Source organism: Cupressus sempervirens, chromosome 1 (genome assembly GCF_028749045.1).
Source record: "Cupressus sempervirens isolate cs-2001-9-10 chromosome 1, ASM2874904v1, whole genome shotgun sequence".
Taxonomy (NCBI): domain Eukaryota; kingdom Viridiplantae; phylum Streptophyta; class Pinopsida; order Cupressales; family Cupressaceae; genus Cupressus; species Cupressus sempervirens.
This window is the reverse complement of record NC_143118.1, coordinates 15,255,540-15,281,480: the sequence shown is the minus strand read 5'-3', so window position 1 is coordinate 15,281,480 and position 25,941 is coordinate 15,255,540. Positions and strand designations below refer to the sequence as shown.

The 25,941-nt window shown below is 35.8% G+C and overlaps 1 protein-coding gene across 1 annotated transcript in view; it reads left to right on the top strand.

Annotated features, from left to right (window-relative positions):
- LOC149575933 (methyltransferase) overlaps window positions 1-16,070 on the top strand; it is a 56,121-nt gene extending 40,051 nt beyond the window's left edge. The window contains exons 6-10 of the mRNA XM_089816011.1: window positions 13,966-14,104; window positions 14,318-14,433; window positions 14,633-14,689; window positions 15,142-15,269; window positions 15,468-16,070. Of these exons, the coding sequence (XP_089672137.1) occupies window positions 13,966-14,104; window positions 14,318-14,433; window positions 14,633-14,689; window positions 15,142-15,267 (438 nt within the window). The 3' untranslated portion in view covers window positions 15,268-15,269; window positions 15,468-16,070. The remainder of the gene's footprint in view (window positions 1-13,965; window positions 14,105-14,317; window positions 14,434-14,632; window positions 14,690-15,141; window positions 15,270-15,467) is intronic.
- The last annotated feature ends 9,871 nt before the right edge of the window (window positions 16,071-25,941 follow it).

The following is a 25,941-nucleotide window of genomic DNA, read 5'->3' as shown; positions in this document are numbered from 1 at the left end:
TGGATTAATTATTGATATTTGAATTATTAAATATTTTTCAATTAATAAGGAAAAAAATATTAAAATAAGATAATATTTCATTTGTTGGAATCATTGGAATATTTGGCTAAATTAAAAGATTTAACTCTAAGTCCTAATTTAGAAAACAAAATTAAAATAATTTAATATTAAATAATAAATAATAAATGTTGTCTTAGTATAAATATTTAATTAATATAGATTTAATTAGAGTTGCATTTAAAGAATGCACTTTAATTACCTTTATTGATTAAAATAATAAATAATTGTTTTTAATGTGCTTGCATTAAATAATAAAGTGAGAAGTAAAATACAATAATATTTTAAACTAAAGAGTGGGTAAATATGCATGGAAAGATTAATTAAACAAAATAGTTATATTTTAGGGCTTTTAGAGACAGAAACCCTAAAGGGAGTTAGGGCTCTATATTAGAGGTTTTTGGATCACTATTTCACACACAGGTTTTGGGGAGCAATTTTCCGAATTTGGAGCAAAAGGAATTCTGAAAGCTTGAAAGGGTTTTGGTAAGCAAGGGTTTCACCAAGTTGCTTGATTGTTAGCATCAACATGACGTAGGGTTTGGAACTCGTAATATCATTTTTCATTTGAAAAGATCTATATGCTTTGTGTCTTCTGGGTGTTTGAAACTTGATTATTATTCTGTTTTTTTTTGCTCGGATCTAAGCGAACAATATGAATCTTTTATTTGTTTTTGTCTACAACAATTTTTTTTGATAAGAAGACGATTTAGATGGGTAGGGTTTGATGGAGAATTGCATAAGATTAAATATACAATTTATTTATTTTTTCCCTCATTTGTTATTAAAAAAAAAGATTTCGTTGGAAAAAGCTGCGCGCTAGATCTGTACTTGCACAGGGTTAAAAAATATACAAATTAAAATTATTTTAAAAAAATATTAAATTTTAAAAAAAAAATATGGAAAGGGGGTCATAGATCCCCTCCCTCCTTGTGGCACACTGCTTAGCAGTGAGTGCAACCTTCCCTTTCCTTGGGAAGGCCGCGTGAGCCCACAAGGGCTATGATCGTGGGTTTAAAAAATAAATAGTTTATTTTATTTTTGTTAAATGTTTTAAAAAAATCAGTTTAAATTATTAATTTTAAATTTAGTTTTAAAATAAAATTTGGTAAATTTAATTTAATTAAATACAGTATAGGATATAACTATTTCATAAGTACTTATGTCTATTTAAAATATGTTTTGATAAAACTTAATCTTAGATGGTTATATTTAAATGTTTTATAAAATTAGTTATGTGAGTTAAAGAATATATATATATATATATATATAAAGATTAGTTTATAATTTAATTATAAACATGCTTAAATTAGGACATTTATATTTAGAGATTATTAAAATTCAAATGTAGTTGTGACATTTAAATATACTTGTTTTTTTATTACAATGACAATAGGGAATTTAGAACCTTGACAATGCTTGATTGATTAAATGTAAATAATTAGTCATGAAGACATCATATCAAAGTTGAAAATACATGTATATCACAATGTTTAGAAAATGTCCAAATGGTCAAACTAGTCTTTTGAAACAAAGGAATTCAACTATGTACTTAAGAACCTATGCTTTCCTTGCAATCTCATTTGAAGTTATTTGATGTTCTTTCTTCGTGATGGTTTCCCTGTGAGTGTTTAGTTGTCCAACTAGGATGTACACCAGAGGTTTTCTTTTCGTGATTTCTTCTATGATGTTTATCCGTTTCAGATATTATGATGAGCCTTGTGTTTTAAACTAGAGAAGTTGCATTTATGAGATTTTCTTTGTGGTGCATTTTTGTTTACTTGGGTTGGGAGAACCAACTTATTTTTCGGGTTGCATGTTAAGGAACCGAGTTTGATTATTATGGGTGTTGTGGTATGGGACACAACTGTGTTTGTATGCTTAGGAGAGGTTGACTAGGTGCATGTCTTTGGTAGTGGCTTGCAATAGGGGTCCAAGACCCAAAGTGGTCAGTACTAGGGTTACCTATTGTAAGTTATGTATTAAGTGATAATCTAGTAATTAATATTTGAGAAACAGACTAAAAAAGATAGGTTAGAGATATTGCCTCGCCCATACCTTGACTGTTTGTATAGGCTAAGGATGGGAATGGGATGATACCTAGTAAAAGGTATGACTAGTTTTCCTCATCTTCATGAGAGGGTATTCTGGTTTTGCATGTGTCACATTGAGGGTCTGAGGTCTAGAGTGACCAGTCTAGGGTAACTCAACGTTTGAGGGTCCGGGGTCTAATGAGAGACTAGTCCAGGGTAACTCAAGTAGTGTGACCATGTGATGACACTCCTTAGCATGTAGCTCGAGTCTTCTCCATAGATTCTGTATTTTCCTTTGGTGGTGTTTTATTGTTGGATGTACTTATTGTGGATGATTTACTTTCATTGGTGGTTTTTGATGTTCGGTTGGTTATTATACTTTGACATGTGGCTTTTGACTTGGAGTGGATATCTTTCATTGTCTTATCTCTTGATTTGATACTCATTTTGTACATGGTATCTGTATGTTGATTTGGTACATGGTGTTGGTATTGGTATGAGTGTCTTTTCGATTTTGTTATCTCTTCTTTATTAGTAGTTTGTTACCCTTGAGGTAGATTTGTCTAATAGGACTCCTTGCCTAGGATTGTTTTATGTTTGATTAGCTGTATGTGGACCGTTCATTATCTTCCCAGTACGGTGAGAGTGGAAGCCTAACTAGGTAACCATGCGATCGAGAGGTAGTGACTTCTAACCATTTGGGTCCCCTTTAGATTGACAGTTATTGAATGTTCGTTGATGCAGTTGTTCCTTTATCATTCTTATTCTTGTCTTGGAGACTTCTATTTAGTTGATGTATATCTTTTATCATGTATCCTGTATTTTGATGTACTTGTATCTACTCTTGCATACCCTGTGACATGTGCAGTGGATGCTATTTATTCGATGTATTTCATTGTACTAGTTGTGTATATGATTTTACTTATGAGACAATGTATCTGTTATTTCCTTGCGATCATGACATTGTACTTGAGATTTAAACTAATTAATAAAACTCCTTAAATGTGACTCAACATGAAGGAACCCTTGAGGAATGGAAACTGTATTTGTAATTGCTCATGTGTATGTGTATATTGCTTCCACATTGTTATCTTATGTTGTACAATCTTAAAATTTGTTTTAGTTTAGTAAACATTGAAACATGTTAGGTTATGTCTCTTGGGTTCCCAAGTGGGGCATTAGATGTGTGACTACATGATTTTAATGGGCCTACCCCCTTAGTATATCATGAGGAATTGATGACTTCCAAATGATTATCACTTGTATTTGTAGAAGTTATTGAAAGACGATGATCTTTCAATAAATTAATTTTCTATTGTGATAGACATTTTATGATGTGTGAAACATATCATTATAAATTATATCTTGCATGGTGGGTTAAGTTCCTTAAACATGCCATGAATGTTCCTATGGTAAGTATCATTGAGGATACGTGTGCACATACCTTATGAACATTTATGAGTACTTGGTGAATGTTATGCAACTTGATGTTCAGAAGGCCAATGATTAAGAGTACTTGGTGAATATCATGCGATTTGATGTTCAGGAGGTTATTACTCAAGAGTACTTGGTGAATATCTTGCAACTCGACATTTAAGAGGTATTTACTTAGAGTACTTGGTGAGTGTCATGTGACTTGACATTCAAGAGGCCATTACTCTTAATATCATTTCCCAGAGTACTTGGTGGATGCCGTGTAACTTGACATTCAAGAGTCCATTACTCTTGACATCATGAGATGATATCTAAATAATGGATATCTTCTGATAAAAGATATCCTTAATCTTGCTAACATGATATTACATTGAGGTAATACCTAATGATGTGTTTATCCTCCCTAGCTAAGAGGGAGTGTTGATGTTTGGTAGCTTCAGTTGGATAAACCTATGATACTATTAAAGAGAAATTAATATATAATAATTCATGAAAATTATATATATATAATAATCTAGTCAAGGTAGATTGCAAATGGAAACTTCCTCCAATAGGTTGGGCAAAACTTAATTTTGATGGAGCCTCTAGAGGGAATCCGGAGCCCATTGGATTAGGATGTATTATACATTTTGACAAAGGTACTTGGATTATTAAACGTGCCAAGCCTGTAGGCGTTATCTCTAATAATCTAGCAGAATTAGAGGCCTTGATCGAAGGTCTAAAATTTAGTTTGGAAATGGACATTAGAAAGTTAGTCATTGAAGGGGCACAAATTATTCTAAACACATTAAGGAAAATAAATACTCCTGATTGGATATTAAACTCTAAACTTGAATATGTGTTAAAGATAGTCGGTCAATTTTAAGAAAATAGTGTTAAACATATATATCGAGAAGGAAATAAAAAAGTAGATATATTAGCCAATAAAGGAGCAGATGGTGAGGATTCTGTCTTAAAAAATAATGAAGTCATCCTAAATTTATAACCATAAAATTATAATTAAAGATACCTTTACTAATAAGTTCAAAAATCTACTATCTAGCTCAAGAATATATTCATTGGTAACTCTTCCTAAAATAACCACCAAATTAACACATTAATCAAGGATAGGTCATACACACCAAGATATAATTAAGGACAGCAAAAATGTTTTAATCTTAACTATTATATGGTCTTGATTTCTTGTTAAACTTCTTTATCTAATAATTCAAGGGCGACCTTATTCAATTAAATTTATCAAATTGGTTAATCTAACAATGGTCTTGGTGAAGAAGTAATGTTTGCAGGCCATTTTACAAAGATAGGCAAGGAAATATGCAGCAATAAAGGGAAGACATAACCATAAAAAGCATATGCCAAAGTTACAAAGGCCATTATCAAATCAAGAATGCAACCTGGGAATTCTTAATGATGCAAATAGGGAAATGCCGCTAAATTATTCATGAACTATGTAAATGGATTAAGTAATTAATATATATATAATTACTTAATAAATGAATAGACATGTCCTGTAAAGGGACATGTCTCTTTTTGGCTTATGCTTATTATAAATACAAGGGGTTGCTGCCTTTGGAACACACATACCAAATAGAAGGCAATGCTATTACATTTGCAGCGATCTTGAATTTAATAGTTTCAATGCTCAATATGTATTCATAATTTGGAAATCGGAATTCATTGTCAATATCATATATGCATGCAACAACAAAAAAATATTTAAATAAGTTTAACATACAAAATGCCCAAAGGCTAAAGTGCTGCCATATAGTTTCATGTTTAATATAATAATCAAAATACATAAAAACAAAGCACACTGCTGCTTCTACTTTACTTCTACCACCATTGCATCACAATTAGATTTATCTGAATCATCATTGTCATGCTACACTACAAGTGCACCTTCATCTAATGGAACTCCAATTAATTTGATTGGTATTTCCTCCTCGTCAACATCCCATTGTAAAGTTGGAGTCTGCCTATACTCTAGACTCTAATGATCCTGAAGTGGGAGGGCACTGTGCATGACCATTAGCTTCTCTGCCTGTCTAGAGGTAAGTCTATTCCTCTTGAGGGAGTGGGTAAATCCATATGTAGACCAATTTATCTCTGCAACAGAGGAACTAGCAACTTGTGCATGGAGGCGAGTGACAAGCACCTTCAACCATGATGTATCTCTCCCATGCCATGTCCACCACCCATTAGGATCTTTTTGTGCCAATATGACTCTGTCCTACCTCAGCTATGGTTTATCTAATGTCGGGCCACAAAGATTTGTGAAGTCATGGAATTGCATGGAAGTATGGAGGCCTCCTGCTATGAAAACATCTTGTAGGCTAGTAATAAGTAAATGGTGAATAATAGTAGACTTGTTATGAAATAAGATGTACCGAAGAGTCATGACGATTGGCATTCTTAACCAATTGGAATACTATAGGTAGGGGTTGTTCGAAACAATGAGGGATATGTTGGTATGGTTTGGTAATGTAATACTTTAGTACATTCAATAAAGTAGCATTTTGCCATTGTTGTGTGTTTCTTATGATAATGTTATTTATGCTATTATTTTGTTAATCATAGACTAGTTGCTTTAGTACGTAGTCTTTGTGTTAAGATTACTTTTGTATTTGGCACATAACATTTGTGGCATTGTTGCCTAGTACGAACCTAGAGGTCTTGAGGTGACAAGTGAAAGGATTGAGGTCTAATGGGTTGTCCTTTCAATCGACAAGTATTAATATTAGATAATGATGTCAAGGAGGAGGAGGTGACCTGAGAGGATCAACTGACAAGACCTTGTTCAAGCTTGGGATTTAGCAGTTGACTAGTACGTATGGCGGGAGGCAGAGTGGAGGGCTCTCCCATTGGTTTTGTATGGCCCGAACTCATGGTGTACAAAGTAGTGTATGATCTCTTGGGGAGCCTTTTGAGGTTACTAGGATGTGGCTAGTGAAAGAGAAGGAGAGTGAGAGACTATACAAAGAGAACAATCAAGGAAACAAACACCCCAATAGTACCAGGAAAGGAACCGATAGGAAGAGGAACCTTGTGACACAAACAGGTGCTACACATATGGTAACTTCAACAATTAATGCGCCTCCTATTGAATAAGGACAGGAGGTGCCATAAGGAGACACAATCGGAGGCAAATAAAGCCGGAGTGAGATGATCACTATGATTTCAGCAACAAATAGAGAGACGATGAAGGTTACAACGCCTTGCCAAAGGGTTCCATAGCCTTCAAAAACCCTGTGAGAACCATACAGAGGGGTTGTGATGCAGAGGAAAGGACGATGGACCTTGTACACAAGATAAGTTGCACAAATTTGCTTACAAACCCTCAACTTCCTAAAGTGCTCAAATGGCTTTAAAGAGACTCAACCCAGTGAAGGTTACTCTAGACACAAACCAATGATATATTTGATGTACTTAGGATATATAAAGATGAATTAAATTGGTTTCAAGGTTTCTTGACCTATCCTTTTCTCACAGTGACAAAAAGACTCCAAACTAGCCTAATGAGGCATAGAAATCAGCATTTAGCTCTTTTGTCTTCAAACACAAAACTTTCCCAAAACACATGGAAAACTAAAACCGTATTCAGATATCCTTTTGGCCATTCTATAACATACCTTAAGCTTAGGTATTGGTCTTTTGGACGAAGTAAGAGTATTCAGCCTGTACCCTGCAAATACACTCAAAAGTTGGTGATTTTACAAAGCAACTACCATTTAAACATATCCCCAAGGTCTCAAATCTTGGACAGTATCAAGAAATGTTCCAAAACCTTCAAATATAAAAGGAATTAGATTCAAAACACATAGAACACCAAAAACCCCAATTTGGTTGCTTCAAACCCTTGTTTTTGAGGGTTTCTCCAATCTCACTCTTCCAAATCTTTACAATATCAATTGGTGATTGATTCACCATTAAATCCACCAATAAACTATTCCAATCATAAAAAGACCATGTCATTCAGCCCAAAATCCTGCTGCTACACTTGTGCTATCAACTTTCAATGGAACATGCCCTGCTACAACCTGTGATCACACTTTGCATTTAATCTCCTGTAAGTTTAAAGTTAGATTCATATGGTACAAGGTTAGAAATCATCATTCCATGATTCTAGGCCTCTGAGTCCATGGAATGGTTATTAGTTACAAGAAAACTTCTAAACAAATAAAGGAAAGCTTGGAAAATCAGTCTAATATGCTGGAAGTGTAAGTACAGTCATGTAAAATGACTCAAACCCTTCAAAGCGTGTAACACAGCCTTAAAATATCGTATTGAAACTTCCAGCACTATTCTATTGTTAGATCTCAATCAAAACAAGATGTATCAATGATAAAACAATGAATTTTCTGATCCACATGTCTTTCATTGAATCGCAAAGCTGTCTGTACACTCCAGGCTTCCTTGCCCATACAATGGAGTTCCAAATACAAATAACAATCAAACTTAACTTCCCCAACCTCTTCCAACCTGTTTGAGGGATTAGTTAAGTGGTTAAACCATAAAAACTCCATTTCCCTCCTAAATGGCATATTCGAACTTTTAAACCATGAAAATGAACTAAAACTTATTAAATTTAACTCCCTATGACTCCTAACTAAGGATTTTGTCCTTTTAGGACCCCAATAGCATTTCAAAACGCCTAAATTCACGTATAGACTTAACCTTCTAGGCCTATTATGCCATGTTTTGGCAATTACATTCACTATGTGCACCAAGTGCATTATTACAAGTTATTCCATCTATCATGGATCAAGTCATTACATCCAATGGCCTAATAGCCATATTAAAATATTGAAAAGACCTTATAGGTCTTGTATCACCTTCAAACTCACTAGTCATCTAAGTGACCCTTCTTGTCTTCAAGAGGTGCCTTGCACTAGGTTGCCACTTGGTAGTACTGCTAGTACTTGGTACTGCCTCGATTGGAGTAAACATAGATTGTTGGGGAAGTGATTTGGGTGGAATAAAGCCATCTATATGTGTGCTTGGCAGGCACCAATGATGAAGCAAGAAGTTTGGAAGGAGAGGTAGAAGACTTATTCGAGACTAAAATATGCCGAATAAAAGGGTGGGCCATCTCCTACAAAGTAAGAATAAGGCAAACAAAGCTGGAGACCCCAGGAAGGAGGTAGTATCGGTACTACCAAGGTATATACAAAACGGTGGGAGAAGAGAAGACTTACAACCTTGTGATATGAATGAAGTACCATGGGGACACAGAGGAACAACTAGACCACCTAATTTCCAGAATATAGGGGGTATCAATTAGGGGAGAAAATGTCAAACTTTCTAGACAAAAAAAAACTTGCCAAGTTCAATGGTGATGCGTTAGAGGACCGAGCGTAGCATTGTAAGACATGTGTGACCATTTGGGAGGCAACTAGACAAGAGGATGAAGATTATTGGATGAAGGTCTTTTTGGCCACCCTACGAGGTATAGCCATTTATTGGTACACTGACCTTCTAGCCACCTAGAAGACAACTTGGAACAATCTGAAGAAAGCCTTTAAAGCAGAATTTAGGTTGTTATAGGATGATGAAGAGGTAGTAGTGGAAATATATAACACACCAAGGAAAGAGCAAGACTATTCGGACCTGCCATCATAGGCTGAAGGAGCTCACAGGCAAGTTAGAGAATAAATCAATTGATGGACTAAAAAGAGGTGGTTATCAATTTTAGATCTCCACAATCCATATCAATGCATTCTTTCTTCTGGGTATGATTGTGTATTAGTTTTTTATCATCAACCTTTTGGATCACACTACATGATCCATCATCATCAGGATGCAAGAGAGTCAAAGAGGTGGTTCATAGAGGTTCTAACTCCATTCATTCAAAAGAAAATGAAGGTGGTGTCCCCCTCCACATACAAGGAGGCTTGTGATCGGGAAATGGATGTTGAAAGTGGGAATAAAACTTCAAGAAATAAGAAGAAAGCAAGGGATGACAATAGTGACTAGGACAGTGATGGAGAGTCCTAAACAATCCATGCATTGCGCAAAGACATGATGCGGATGATGAAGAAAATGAAGGGGAAAAAGAAGCCAAAGAGGATAAATAACAATGGTGCACAAAATGTAGAAATCAAGGGCATACAAGAGCCAACTGTCCAAAAAAATCTTTTTGCAACATCTGTCATATGATGGGACACTCCCTAAAAGAGTGCCAATATGATCTAAAGGTAAGAAGTATGCAAGTACTCCTGACCACGAAACAAGCAACCCCACCTATCACATCGCCAAGAACCACAACTACCAATGCCTCCCTAGGAGGTTATTTGAAATAATAGATGTGCAAGCAATACTAACAACAATAAAAAAATGCCACAAAGCTGCATCTAGTATGATGCAAAAGGGTGCCCGATGAAAAAATACAAGAGTGCAGGGAGTGGAGCCACTTCGTGTGAGAATGTCAAAGCTAACAAAATGGTGGAAGTATGATGTGCAGGTAGTGTGGGCTGGGAAACCTTGAAGATATTGATTGCCTGAAAGGTAAGGCTATGAAAATGATGGAAATGACAAAACGAAGGAGGGAGTGATGGCAATTACCAGACTCTAAGCAAAGAAAGCCCCATATCTGGACCCCCAAACTGAAAATGAAAGATTGAAGGAAGCATAGTTGGCAATGGAAGAAGAGCAATGGCGATTGCTAGACTCTAAGCAAAGAAAGCCACATACCTAGATCCCCAAACTGAAAATGAAAGATTGAAGGAAGCATAGTTGGCAATGGAAGAAGAGCAGAGACAAAGGTCTTGAGGCAACAAATATCTCGGTATAGTCAACATTAGAGGCCAACATCATAATAAGGGTAACAATCTCCAGCATGGAGGGGAATAATAACAGTACAAAGAAAGACAAGGGCATGAAAGGAGAAGCCGAAAGAACGCTTACTACACGAAGGGACTTGCCACCTCCAGATTTTATGTTGTTCACGGTTAGGATAGGAAGGACCCGTGCCATAGTGGAAATGGAGATCATGGGTCATAAACTCACCGATGTCATTATGGATGGAGGCTTCGGAGTAAATGTACTCCTAGAAGAGACATGGAAGGCTTTGGGCAAACCAACCTTGTGGTTGCCAACCTTCCATTTGGTAGGAGAAAACCAACATGGTGTAAACCACTTGGCACACTCATGGCCCAGAAAGTAACCACTAGAACACAACAATTTTCCTTGCATTTTGTGGTCATCACCCTGGAAAAGAAGGGATACGATGCTCTACTTGGGAGAGGATGGCTGATCACAGCAAATGCCAACCATAACCAGATAATAAGCCAAAAGTTGGCATCAGACTCGAACTCGAAGGAAGGAGAGTACGACGAAGAAGGAATGATAGAACCAGATGAAGAAGGCGTACTAAGACTTGGTAGCTAGTTTGAGGACGAAACAAGCTCCCTTACTGGATTATTCCACTGGCAGATGGAGGATTACGAGATATTCCAATTGAGTTGCCACATGTTGGAAATAACAAAGATGGAGGATGAAGATATGTAGCTGACATAATACAAGGGGTATAAGGAAGGGGTAGTGAGGGTGGATGACACTCATGCCCATCAATTTAGGAAAGATGAAGTAAAGTAGAAAGAACCAAATTTAAAAAAAAAGATGGGTGAAGAGGAAGACCCAAGGTGATCCTAGTGGGGGACGATTGTGACCCCGTACTAAAATCAGCTGCATTCAAAATCTTGTTCGAATACAAAGATGTATTTGCCTGGACGTACAAAGATTTGAAGGGGGTGCCACCGGAATTTCATGTGCTGATATGGTGAGGCAAGAAGGCATCTAATTTCATGAGTTAATGTAACCTTTAATGTTAATGTTAAGCTAGATCAAGCCACTAAGTATGACTTAAGCCTAGGTGAGGGTTAGGAAAACCCTTTAACTGGAAGTTTAATTTGTTTGCATGTAGCAATTTTTTTTTCAATATTTGAAAGTTAAGGTACGACTATTAGCATATGACACATGTATTTAGAGGAAAAATATAGTAACATAGTTATTTTAATTTATGGAGACCCCTCAATGAAATCTTGTAAAATGTGCATATTTATATGTTCCTTCTATAATTTTAGGTTTAATAATCTCATGGAACTTCCCCCTCATAATTTGAAGAGTGTTTCTTTACTAGGCACTGCTCCATTTGGTGTTGTCTCACAAGAGATAAACTCAAATGCCAAAATGAGCAATCAAACAAGGCTTCATTTCTGTGAATTCAATATTATTCATGGTTATCATGTTGGGAGATCTCTAAAATATGAATTTGCCTTGTTCCATCCTACTTTCACTCTTTCAAACTTGGGCTGCCTTGGGGTGATGAACTAGATATAAATCCATTGTTGGTCAAATTCTTGATCTCATTATTCTTGATCAAGAATTATATAACAATTTTTACTTGATTGCAAACCTGGAATAAGTTCAATCAAAAGATTAATGTGGCAATAAAGTGAAACTTCAATTGGTGCCTCCATAATTTGCTTGTATCTATATTGTGCTGGAATGGTTATGACTGTTACTTGCATTCGGGGCAACAGAGATTTCCTAGCACAACATTTTCCATTAAGATGATTGCTGGAATTGTGAATGATTCACTGCTTGCTAGTTTTTTAATTGATTCTCTTGCTCATAAGGAGCGTCTTACTTGTTTTGACATTAGATATCCTTGTTTGACGGGGGGTCCTTTTTTATTTCATCAGCCTTATGACCAGACTTGTTCTTTGTTTCTCTAGGCCATATTTGACTTAAAATTATGATTCTTGGCTACGTAGTTTAATCTTTCTTTGATATTTACAGCATACTTGTAGGTGTCACTCAAGGATAAGATACGAAAAGGAAATCCATCTCAATTTTAGTTTAATGCCACAAGCTTTCCTATATTGTAGTGTTTGATTTTTCTTCGTGTCTAAGATACTCAGCTCTTCCTATCAAATTATTTAGGGTACATGTTTACAATTTTAATATTTTGATCATGATATTGACACAGCTGCATACAAGCTACCATTTTCCCCTTATAGCCCCAACAAGAATCATCCATATCTCTATTGGTATGTTTTCTTACAGCATCAAGAAGTGTAGGCCCCTGAATTTTCACTCTCAATGTGACTTTTAACAAAGTAAATTAATGGTCTGAGAGAGCACTGAGAAAATAGTAGGGCTCAATTGATTTAACCATTTGTCGATAACATGCACATTATCTTGCTTCTAAATTTATAGATGTACAACCTTAATTCAACCTTAAAACTTGATCTCAAAATATATTCTTGGATGTGGATAACAATGTCGTTACCCAGGGAAGTGATTGGATAAAAACATAAAATGATCTATCTCTTTAGCTTCTCACAAAAGTTTTTGCCAAGTCACCTTGTTGCCTTTGAATCTTTTGATACCGAAATGAAACTTTCATTTCTGGTGTATCTTTGCCTTCTATTTGGTCCATTTGAAAGGGTAGTAGTCACAGGGCAGGCAATGTCAAGGTCACAAGTTTTGGGTTCTAACTTCCTGAAGCCAAATCTCATTCAACCAGACATACAGGGAAGAGCAATTTTTTGCATTGATATCATTCATATCCCAGTGTTTTTTAGAGCATAGCAAACTGGAATATGCAGACTCCAGTGTGTTTTGGGTGGAAAGAATTTGAAATTCTATTTTAAATAGCTTTCAAAATGCATGTACTGCAAGAAAAAACAAAAATTCAGTAGTAATAAATGAGTTCATTCATCCTTAGTGACACAAGAAATTGAACTACGTCTAAATCATATTTTCTGCTTAGATCAGTAGAAATATGTGATGGTGCAAAATGAATCACTCAACTTCTGTAATTGGAATCTGCATCCCCTTGGAGTTGTATTATTGATCTGGATTTACAAACAGTAATCAGAGTACCATGGCAAAGAGAACAGAGGAACACTCTGAACAAGACAAAAGATAGAACAGCACATTAAAGCTGTGATAGAAAATTATATTAATTTTTAAATCTGCAATTTCTGTGGATAACCTTGGAGGACAGATGCATGATTCAATTGAAGTGTAAAACTAATCTTATAATCAGATGCATGATTCAATTGAAGATTCCTGACCATAACTCTCTTACCCATTGTTTTTCTGGGTTAAATATTGATTAATTGAAAAAAATTATATTTTATTTTACCAAGTTGTTTCCCAGGTGTTTTTGCTTCTATAGACTCTGATGTATGTCCAAACCTAAACAGCTTTGGAAATAGAACTTGAAGCTGAACAGTTGCAAGAAGAGTGACTTCTGGTCTTCTCTCAGTTAATTTACTAGCGTCAGTTATTTATGGCAAAAATTAAAATCAATTTTCAAGGATAAAATCAAAACAGATGTCAGTGTCTGACAATATTTTTCTTGAGCGGAGTAGTCACAAGTGTATTTTGACCTCCATTTCCACATTTAGCTCATAGTTACATTTATGTGTAGGTGCATTTTGTTGAAATGGACCCATGGGTTGTGGAGAAAGTCTTGCGACCAAATTTGATACATACAGGTTTTGAGGAACAATCAGTTATACATATGGTCCGAGTTGAGGCATTTCTGAAAGAGTCTGAGAAGACAGTTAGTATGTTCCTAACTTGTACTGGCATAATAGCCACAATGCTCACTCATTATAAGCCTATATTTTTGCATTGCAATTTGATTATTTTTTTTCATTTGGTTAGTATGGATTAAATTATTTCCTTCTTACTTGGAGTTGTTTATGTGGTTTACAGTCATTTTTAGATTATTATCGGATTTGGCAAGTTCTTACATTATTACTAGTTGCATTTTGTAGGTAAATATGGGTCATTTGATTATATCAGTGTCACACCTCCCTATCAATTAGTAGACTACACTGTTTTGATGGATCAGCTTTCAAGCTCGCCTTTAGTTGGAAAAGATTCATTCATTGTAAGGCTTCCAGATTGTAGAATGCTAATTACATTTTTTCAGTTTACTCAGCCAGAGCTGTAAATTTATTATTACTCCATTTCTAATTCACAAGGAAAATAATGCAATTGAGGTTGATAAAATAAAGTAAGATTAATATTTTTCAATTATCTATATATTATTGGTAAGGCTTAATCTTCCTGGTCATGCTGATGAATAGTTGGTGGAGTACCCAAAGAAGACTCTAATGCATGATTTCTGTGGGCCTCTTATTAAGGTACTCCTCTCTTTCTCTCTGTATTTTCCATCTACAAACTAATTTAAGTTGGAAGGAACCGAGCACTATTTGAGTAATCAAGAGAACCATATATTCATCAATACATTGTAAAAAACATATATTGCCATTTTCTAGTAAAATCCTAAATGAGTGATATTAATGACTAGTAACGACCCAAGCATTGGAAGCAATCTGCATAATTCCAAAGGATACTTTTTGTGTATAAGATGAAAACATATAATGTAAATACTTTGATGGTATAGTTGTATTTTTTTTCCTTAAAATTTTAAGTTTTCAAGACAGCAATTCAACATTGGAATTCCTATGAAAACTATTATAAGCTACCAAAATTAAAAAGAATATGAGAGCGTTTTGGCTCTTATTGTAACTGCATTATTGAAAATTTTAATTCTTCCCTAATCAATATAGTAAATGCTGGCTATTCCTGGCAGATAGCAGACAGGCGGTATGGACGAACTTATTTAGCTATCTATGGCCCTGAATGGTCTAGAAGAAAGCGGCAAACAGAAACGGCATCTGAATCAGAAAAATCTTGGTCAGAAAAAGAAGACATTTAGAGGTAGGATAAGCTTTATTCTCTTCTTAGGGAAGGTTCTATATTTTTTTTTCTTCGATTGGCAGTTTGTAAAATATCCAATTTAGACATTTCTGGACCAATTTCTTTCAGGATTAATTTTATTTATAAAGCATGAATACATAGCATTGGATTTCAGTTTGTAGGAGAATTTGACTGGATTTTTTTTGTGTTTATATGCAGCAAAAACATTTGTCTGTCTTACATGGTTCAGATCATTGTAAAGAGACCCACACACTCATTAACTCTCTTGGTACCTTTGGCAAGAGAACATTTTCTCTCCTATTAGAACTCTTGGGAAAAACTTTGCCCACTCTTGATAATCTACGTTGTGTTTCTCCTGTAATAGTACACCCTTTGGGAGCTCCTCAATTGTACACTTCTCTTTATAATTATTTCCAAACTCTCACACAAGCTACATATGGAACCTTGAACATCTTATGGCCATGACAGCTTTTTATTGCCTTTTTTTTAACACTTGCTTTTGGTGTAAGTATCTCTTGGATAAGCCTTTGAAAGAATAAGAAGGGAGACCTAATGCTTACCCTTTAACAAGCTCCAGCTTTTATTTAATATTATGGCCTGTCTAGTGTTATGTGTCTCTAATGTAGAGTGACACAAGGCATGGAAAATAATAATGCTGTAGCCTGTCCATTGAGGTTTTCAATGCCATAAGAATCCAAAACCAATCACGGCATGCTTATTGGCCCTGGAGGTCATCCATAAGAATCATAGTTGGTACAACACCATGTTTCATGATTAAAAGATATAATTATTTGTGCTAAACATGATGTGTGTATCGTACTGGCACCCATTACCATACACCTTATTTGAATTTTTTGCTCACCTTGCATATGGATATTTTTTGCACAGCTCCACAATTTCCTAACCAGGAGAGATGCAGGGGGCCAAGGGCCTAAATCTAGATACAGCAGGGGGATGGTAGCAGGAATGGGGCAGTTCTGTATACATATAGGACTTGAAAAAATGTTATGAAAATGTGGAAGTATAAGATTTACAAATAACGCTTTCAAAAATTAGTAAAACACTAAACTTAAATACTACTAAACTTTGAAGTGAATTTTGAATATAATGTTGAAGTTGAACAATGAAAATGTTGAATTCAAATTCATATTATTTTCTAGATTTGATAATGATGATTACAATGAATACAATGCGTTGGTGTTTTAAAACGTTCAGGTTTCAAAAACCCAATGATGAGAATAGAATACATCTAGGGGCAGCTACTTCCCATCCACAACATACCCATTTAGACACCGGAGCCAACTATAAGGCTATACTCCTACTTCAGGCTCTGTAAGAATTAGGCGGATGAACCTCAGATTCTTCATATGGTACCAATACCAAAACATACAACTGAATCTATAAAGCAGAGAATACCCCTAAATCTTCTATGTTTATGCAAACAACATAGACACAAAATAGCTAGAATCATGACATATGAACTAGAATAGTTAAGTGAGGGCAACTCTTTTTAGCTCTTCAACATAAAAAGGAAAATACTTTGATTAATGATGTTGATTATCAGCAAAGCCCAGGTATGAACAACAATAAACATGCAATCTCCAAGCCGATCAGTCCCTTATCCATTGGGCATTAAATAAGTTAGAACGTACACAAGGATACCCAATGTATACTCATATACCCATATATCAGATTTATCCATTCACCTTGCAAACATACATCTATCTTCAAAATGAAACTCATACTTATCAAGTCCTTCCATTATCTTTGCAATTTAGTCAATGCATATCAAGCAATTTACTCAAGTTCTTGACCCAACAACAAAATACACAATGACATACAACTTCAAAGCCAAGTTGCAACTGGACAATATGCACCTTGTACATATATAACAGAAAATTACAAACCCATAAAGAGGAGACAAAGTTTAGATTGAAACTTTCAACAAAGCTTTATATTCATTTCCTTGAAACCAATACATCAAATGTATGCAACAACTCAGAAAATACATAATAGACGACTGTATTATCTAATTGCTCAAAATAAATTACAATGCTATTCATAACAAAGAAAAATGTTGAAATTGGTGTTATCTTAGTAATAAAATTGGAATCATCTTTGTGATATCACAGTAGTAAAGACTAACCAACATGTGGTATCACAACAATTGAAACAATTTTTAACAAAGACCAGAACCATCCTTGTGGTATCATGGTTATAAAAAGTATCAAAAAACTAGAATATAGCAAGTGCCTGACCTCTAGAATGCAATGCAAAAGGAATTTTCTCATTAGGGTCAATTGGGTCAAAGATACAATTGGTCAAACAGGGCCTCTCGGAATTCTGAGAAATGTGCATCAGCATGACAACAGTAAACAACCAACTTTGAAGGATCCAAAACCTATTCAAAACATATTGAAACAACTCGAAATTTGAAACATAGGTTCACTGATATGCATACAAAACACTCCCAAAGTGGCGAGTCATGAAACATAGCCAGGTGCAAGATATTCAAATGCAAACTAGGCTTCTTGTTGCTATATGACACTCGAGCAAAAATGCAGATTTGAACATTGCTCAAAATGAAACTTCACGGAATGACTCAGAATGACAATTTAACATTATGGGACACACAGATATACTAAATGCAAGGTGTTAGAAACATAAAACATCTCTTTGGCCTCAAAACTACAACTGGGTATAGATGCATCAAATGCGCTTATTGGGGCTCAAACTGACTCAAAAGTTTACAATAGTACTCAAATCGAAGATGCAATTTTGAGTCCCATCATAATGATGTCGAACTAAAAAATTAATTGAGACCTCTAAGGTTGAAGTTGAACAATGAAAATGTTGAATTCAAATTCATATTATTTTCTAGATTTGATAATGATGATTATTGTTGGGTGGATATTTTGCAATCGACAATTTTGTGAAAATCCAGTCACAAAATAGATAGACCAGCCACAATGTGTGAGACAAAGTCTCTCCTATATTAAAGGGAAGGCTTCCTTCTCACCGTTTCTTGGATCAACTCAAGGCATGCAAGAAGGTGAGAGATTTGTGAGGGGTGTTACCAATATTCTTTCCACTTAACTTTCAGGAAAGAATCCACTTACTTGCGTAGTGAGTAATGGGCAAGATGAAATCTCTAACTACACTTTTATCTAATAGCTGTAAATGGTATTAAACGGTGATACTGATAAACCACCAACTCAAAGGCTAAGAAAAAGTGTACCAGTTTGGCTCTAAGTCATGTTTTAACCTATTTTATAAGAATAACCTCTACCATTGAGGCATAAAGACTTTGAGAAGTAGGGAACTCCAACTATTTTTCGTGAATTTGAGATGGTAATACAAGCTACAATCAAAGCTCATAGTTTATGTATCACCACAATTACTCCCAGTCAAAGCTTCAGCTCTGATTGCTTCTCAACTCACTATGCTCTATTATTGAATACACAATATAGCATGAATAAAGATAATATGCTCAAATTATAGTCAAAGCTTTTAATTTTTTTTTATCACAATTGCTTCCAATCAAAGCTTCAAATCCAATTGTTTCTTTCACTCACTTTTCTCTCAAATTCATACTACACAATCAAAGTTATGCTTACACAAGTTTGGTAGAGCTTTCTTGTATACAACAAAAGATGATTTTAACAATGAGGGGACACTTCTTTATATAGGCAAAGGAGTTGAGAAAAAGATGGAGGAAAAAGTGGGAGTAACTCAATCAACTTTGACTCGGTCAAATTAACAAGAGAAATTATTGGATTACATGTCATTAGACATGTAAATCATATTATATGTAATTACACATTTTCATGTAATACATCATCTTCAATTACAAGCATGAAAGAAGAAGAAGAAAGACATGAGAGAACTAAAACAATCCTAGAAATTGTTTTGAATGACCTTGTAGTCAATGATGCTATCCTGGATGATGACATGATCGAAAATTCCTGTATTTTGTGTTATTGCATTCACCTTGATAATCATGGTGTACATGATGTGAACGTGTATTCATGAAACTTTAATGTAGAATGCAGATAGATTGACAACGAGCTAGACTAGACCCAAGAAATCATTATCAAAATGTAAATTCTACGAGCATCTCATGTTTCCCTAACTACAACTGCTAAAATAGCTTTTAGACTAGCATCTTAGTGACAATTCTAGAATGAGAGTATGCTTAGAATGCAGATCTACGAGAATACATGCAAGATCTATGACTATAATGCAGTTTATATGAAGATAACAACTCTTAAAATGTTATGACAATGGCCATAAAATGATCTAACATGTAATAAATGATGCTAAATGACATAAAAACAATGCTAAAATGCTATGAATTTGCTAGAATGATATTGCTAAAATGATGAATCAAAATGTGCCTATAGTGCAGATGCCTAAAACTTGGGTCCTTTGGCTTTTGGATTTCCCTTCTATTTATAGGATTTCAAAAAGGGTTGGGGTAAGAATCGAGATTTTCACCTTTGACTGATGGGTGAAAATGAAATTGAAAATATCTCATAAGAGACTAGGAGGAAGAGTCCAATAGACTTGGTTTTGAGGATAATTGAGGATATTTCTAATTCTTTTAAAATGAAAAAGTGAGATTTTCAATTTTGTGAGGATAATTGATTTAATAAATGTTTATTTATTTCCAACAATTTGTCTTTTTCTTCCTCCCTTTTTAAATTTCATTTGATGAATTTGAATTATTTTTCTCCTCTTGTAAAGTTGATTTAGGTCTTGTTGATTTGATAAATAATTAATGACTTGATGTGATGTTTGATTTGAAAGTTTGCTATGTTTCATCTGATTTTCTCTTTAATTTGCATTGATTGATCGGAATTGTGTGATTTAGGTCTTTGCCAATTTTTGGGTGTCTACAAATGCCCCCCTTTGAGCTAATATGTGAAGCATATTAGTCAAAGACTTATCTTGATTTTCTGATTTTAGGTCGACTTCTGATGATTGGATGTCTATTCGATGATATTTTGACATTTCACTGTTGTCGTGGTGTTTGCTTGTTGATGATTTGATGTCCAATCATTGATGATTTGATGATTCGATTGCGGTGTTGATTTGGTGTTGTGATATTTTTGCTTGGATGCCCTGGTTTGGTAGACTTGATGTTTGAAATTTTTGGTTGGGGCCGGACATTTTTGTTTTTGTTTTTGTTTTTTTTCAAAAATTTTGATGCCCCAGTTTGAATGTCTTGGTTTGATATGGATATATTGCACCCTCAAAAATGAAACTAGAAGAAAATATGGAAGTGCAAAAGTTAAGTAGGTTCCAATTTTATTTCTGAAAGTTGGATAGTTGACAGAAAAAGATGATTAGGTTGGTTTGATACAATACCCAATTCGTGAAAGGGAGCAAAAGGATTCCAAGGGTGGGTAAAAAGGGTGAAAAGTGATATAAATGCCCTTTAGGAGGGTTAAATAGGTCAAAAGACTTTTTACCCTTGTCATTTTCACTCTCCTTTTGCATTTGGTGATTTGGAGCTTTGAATCAGCGAGGATGGTGGTCCTTTTACAAGAGCACAGATTCGAGAGGGGTCGTCGGTATGAGCGTACAACAGACTATGGTGCCTCGGTAAGTCTTCGAGATCCGCCATTTTTGAGATTTTGCATTTTTACTTGTGTTTTTTTTGATTTGAAATTTCAGGCAATTTTTTGTGAAAATGTGATAGTTTAGGTATTTTAGCACATTTATCTCTTTTTTTAGCGCATTTGGTTTTTTGTAGCGCATACGTGCAATCATTTAGCGCATTCAAAGGCCGAATTAGTGCATTTAGAAACCTAGGTTTTATATGGATTAGTGCATACAGTAAAATAGTAGTGCATATAGGGTATTAATGACACATTTAGAAGTTTTAGCGCATCTGAGTGATCTTATAGCACATACGTTTAGTTTTTGAAAGCTTTTGAATTAAATAACGGTTATGCCTTATTAAATAGCACATATGAATAGTTAAATAACGCTTAAGATGTAGGAAATATTGCTTTTGAATGTTATAATAGCGCATTCTCTTGTGTTAATGCATTTAATTGATTTGGTAGCACATATGTCCTAGGAAATAGCGCAAATGATTATTGAAGTGTGAAAATCGGGTGTAAGGCCTCTGTTGAGCATAAGATAACGCAAAAGGCTAGATTCTAAGTCTGGCGATCAGGGATCTGTCATAATGAGGGAACCCTAAGGATCAGGTATTCACGAAGTAATGTTGTAGGATCAGTCTTGATGATAGATAGGTAAAGAGTGATGCCCCAACTCAAGATACAAAGTAGGGAAAATAAACTGGTCTGACTCAGGACGGGGAGGGACGAGTAACAGGTCCAAGATAGTACCAGTAGTTGAGTAGCTAGATATAGATGGTAGACTGATGTGTGATGATCACTGGGGATGAAAACTGACGTTATTGTTTGTTTGATGAAGAACAGGTTCGTGGGTGAAAGCTCATGGTACGGGGACTATATTTGTGGCCTTTAGAGGCCGCGGGCTATTTATCGGACACAGACCGTCAGATGATAGACAGATGTGGGTTCACATATTTGTTACAAATGCCGCAGTTCTGAGTGAATTGGGGGCTATTGATAGTTGTGGTCGAGCAATGGCACTTGAACCACAACCTCTCATTTGCTAATGGGGGAGATGACAGTGACTTCCAAGGATGTATACAGGATATTGCGGATCCTGACAGTAGGGGATTTGGTGTATTATTATCAGACTGCCAATGGCACCGCTTTTAGAGATGTGTTAGAAGATGATAGTGTTGGGGATGACAGTGTATCCTGGTTCTGGATGCTACAGTATGAACCACTGCCGACAGTTTTGGCGGGGTTGATAGGAGGGTTTTTGTTGCTAGATCGACGGGGGTGGGGATGTCCAGTTGGATGGGCCTGATTGATATAGGATATGATTGATCAACCAGGAGATTTGCATGGGGTAGTTGCATTTTGGCCCACTTATATCATGATTTACATCGAGTTGTGTATTCTGACGCATCATCATTATTAGGAGGGGTGATTTTGTTACAGCTATGGACATGGGAGCATTTTCCCATTACTCATTCAGTGTGTGTGCGACAATGGCCTCAGGGTATGCCATTCATGTATACTTATTTTGGTGTGATCATGCAAACCCATTTGGGTAAGACAGAGTATTGGTAGTGGATTTTGGATGATATTGATGAGATAGTGTGGAGACTGTACCAGTTTACAGAGCCATGGGCAGATGATGATGATGAGATGGTATATTTCTTCGGTCCGAGGTATTTGCTGGGCCAGATACTGGCAGTGATAGAGCGGTTTTGTTTCAGGCAAGTGGTGAGACAATTCAGTCGGTGACAGGGCATGCCATAGGGGACAACACATTATGCTCGGGTGCAATTAGAGAGAGTAGTGTGGGGGCTGACCTTAGAGTATGAGGCTTGCCTGGAGGCCTTTTTGCAGATGATAGACACGCTGCGACCATGGGCCTTGAGAGATGGGGTGGCAGATGCAGGAATGGAGGGGGATTATGCACAGTGGTTTTGGGAGCATCCCTTCACTAGATACACAGATTCAGTTGAGCCTATTCTGGGGATCGATGAGCCATCGAGTGGGGGAGAGGATGATGATGATGAGGGTGGCCTGGGGAGAGGCAGAGGGAGATGACGGGCTAGAGCCAGGGCGAGGTGTGTGGTTGGAGCACGAGGGAGGTGAGGCCGAGTAGCCGTGGTACTACCGTAGAGGGGAGTGGCACGAGGCCTAATGCAGGGACTGGTGGGTGCAGGGAGGGTTGGAGGGATCCGAGGCCATGGTAGGGCAGGGGTGAGAGGAGGATTGGTTGGTGGTGCGGGTGTTGGTCAGTGGGATAGAGGGGTGGAGCGAGCCAGAGCAAAGCAGGTGAGGGCTAGGTTGCCAGAGGATGTGTAGTTTGTCCAGCGCCAGAGGCCACGAGAGCAGGCTTCGATCAGAGATCCACCGGGTGCAAGCTTTGATCAGAGATCCACTGGGTGCACAGGCACCGGGGCAACAACAGGTGTTACCAGAGGCACAACCACAGGTACAACAGCCGGTATTATCAGGTGCATAGCCACCACTAGAGAGGCCAGAGGGATTGACCGATTTGGAGGCTAGGATGAGTGCCATGGAGGCTCAGATGGGTGAGGTGTTGAGCACCCTACAAACAATTATAGCTGTGATTGTATCCCCCATTATGTATGATTATTCTTTTGATGTTCATTTGGTATTTATGCGTATGTACTTTTGGATGTTCATATTGATAGACGTATGCGATTTATTGACATTCATGTTATGCAATTATTGGACATTCATGTGAGTGTAGTCTATCTTATATTCATGTGGATTTTGGCCTTTGGATGTATTGTCCGATTGTTGTTTTTTCTTTATGAGATATCCGAGCTTATAAATGTTTAGATGTGTGCACTTGTTGTATCATGGACTCATGTATGTGTGTGACGGTTTGATTTGATGATTATGGTAGTAGTAGATGCAGATGTGTATATATATGTGAATGATTAATGTAGCATGACAAAATGGATAATGATTAAAATAAATGACATGGCAATAATGATGTAAGGAAAAGGTGATGTCATAATATGAGTGTAATAGCATGAAATGAAATATGGTAGAATAACATTGGAATGAAACAAGATGTAATGGAATGTAATAAAATGGAATATGATGAAATGTAATGGGATGACATTTGGTATAATGTAACATGATGTAATGAGATGTAATGTGATGTAATAAAGTGATTTGTAATGTAATGAAGTATGAAAAATGAATTGTAATGGGATGAATGCTGTGGTAATGTAATGTAATGAAATGAAATATGCGATGAAATAAAATAAAATGAAATAGGTAATGAAATGGAATGAAATTTTAATGAACGAAATGATATGTGATGGAATGAAATGAAATGAAATGTCTAATGCAAGAAATGTTATGTGAGGAAACGATGAGTAATGAAATGATCAAGGATAATGTAATGAAATGAAATGGAATTGGTAGGTGAATGAGAAATGTGATGAAATGACAAGGAACTAAAAATAATACGACGTAATGAGAGGAAATATGATAGGAGATATGATAAAATAGGATAGTATGGAATGGAAGAAAAATGAATGTAATGCAATGTAATGTAATGATATGATATGTAATGAAATGAAAGTTGTGATGTAATGCAATGTAATGAAATAATATGAAAATGAAATGAAATGAAATTTGTTGCGATGGGATGAAATGTAATGTAATGATATGAAAATGAAATGAAATGAAAGTTGTTGTGATGTAATGCAATGTAATGAAATAATAGGAAAATGAAATGAATGTGTAAATGAAAATAAAAATGTAAATGAACAAATGTGTGGCAAAGTGTCATGGAATGGAACATGATGAAATGGGAATTAAAAAAAAAGCAAAAATGTGAAGGTGGGATGAAATGATATGATATGATAAACGAAAAATGAGATAAAATGTAACGTAACCAATGAAATGTGAATGAAAGTGAAAAATGGAAGGAAATGAAATTGGCTTGAGATGCGAAAGTGATGAGATGGGACATCAACTTTTGAGATTCAAAAGCCACGAAATGAAATGCATGAAACAAAGGTAATGTGATGATGAACCATGAAATGCAAGTCACAAATGTAGAAAAATAGGGGAAGTGAAATATAATAAAATGAAACGATCTATGATATGGAAGGAAATGAAATGAAAGGGAATGGTATGTGATATAGTGAATAATGATAGATGAAAAGGAAATGAAGTGGGACGTGATGAGATGAGATTGTTTGAGATTCTAAAGCCATGGGATGTAGTAGATGGTGGGGTGTGATGAGGAATTAAATTTGATACAAGGCAATAGTGACCAGAATAGTTTGAGATTCAAAAGCCATGTAATGCAATATATGGGATGAGAATATAAGACGGTGATGTGAAATAATGAAGTGTGATGCATTGTGGCAATATTGTGAGGAGACAAAGTCCATGATAGTTGAGTGCTAAAAGCTTGTTTGGATATTGATGTTGTTGCCTGTTATTGGATAACCAATCGTGATTTTGTTGGATGATGTTGTGAAGGTCGTCTAGTGTAATCCTGACTTATGTGCCAACCATTTGTTTTCAAGGAACCCAAGATGAAAAATGCAAACTAGATGAATGCAACTAACTCTCACTTTTTAAAGAGATGCAAACTAATTGTCATCATAGAGCCTGTGGTAAAAAGTGACTAAGTACAACCACCACTAGTTCAGTTATAGTGATATGAATATTATGTCATGCCGAGAAGTACCAACAAAGATGTACAATGTACATAAAAATATGATAACTATTGGAAAACAAAAATGATAGCCGTAGAAGAATAAAAATAGGCACACAAACAATCACATGTTAGATAAAAGACCTCACCTAAGATAGCACACAAAATTGGTCGAGGTACACATGGCTCTCCAAGCGAGAGGAGGCACTTACAAGTGGACACCAATAAAGCACGAAACCAAAGGATCATTGAAGTTAAATGGTGAAAAATCAATAAAAATATCATGACTTCGTCTCGATACCTCTAGTCAAGCGCATCATTGAGGTACTAAAAGCACATGATAGCATAAAAAACAATTATTTGTAGACCAGGTGTGCATAATAGTACCGAG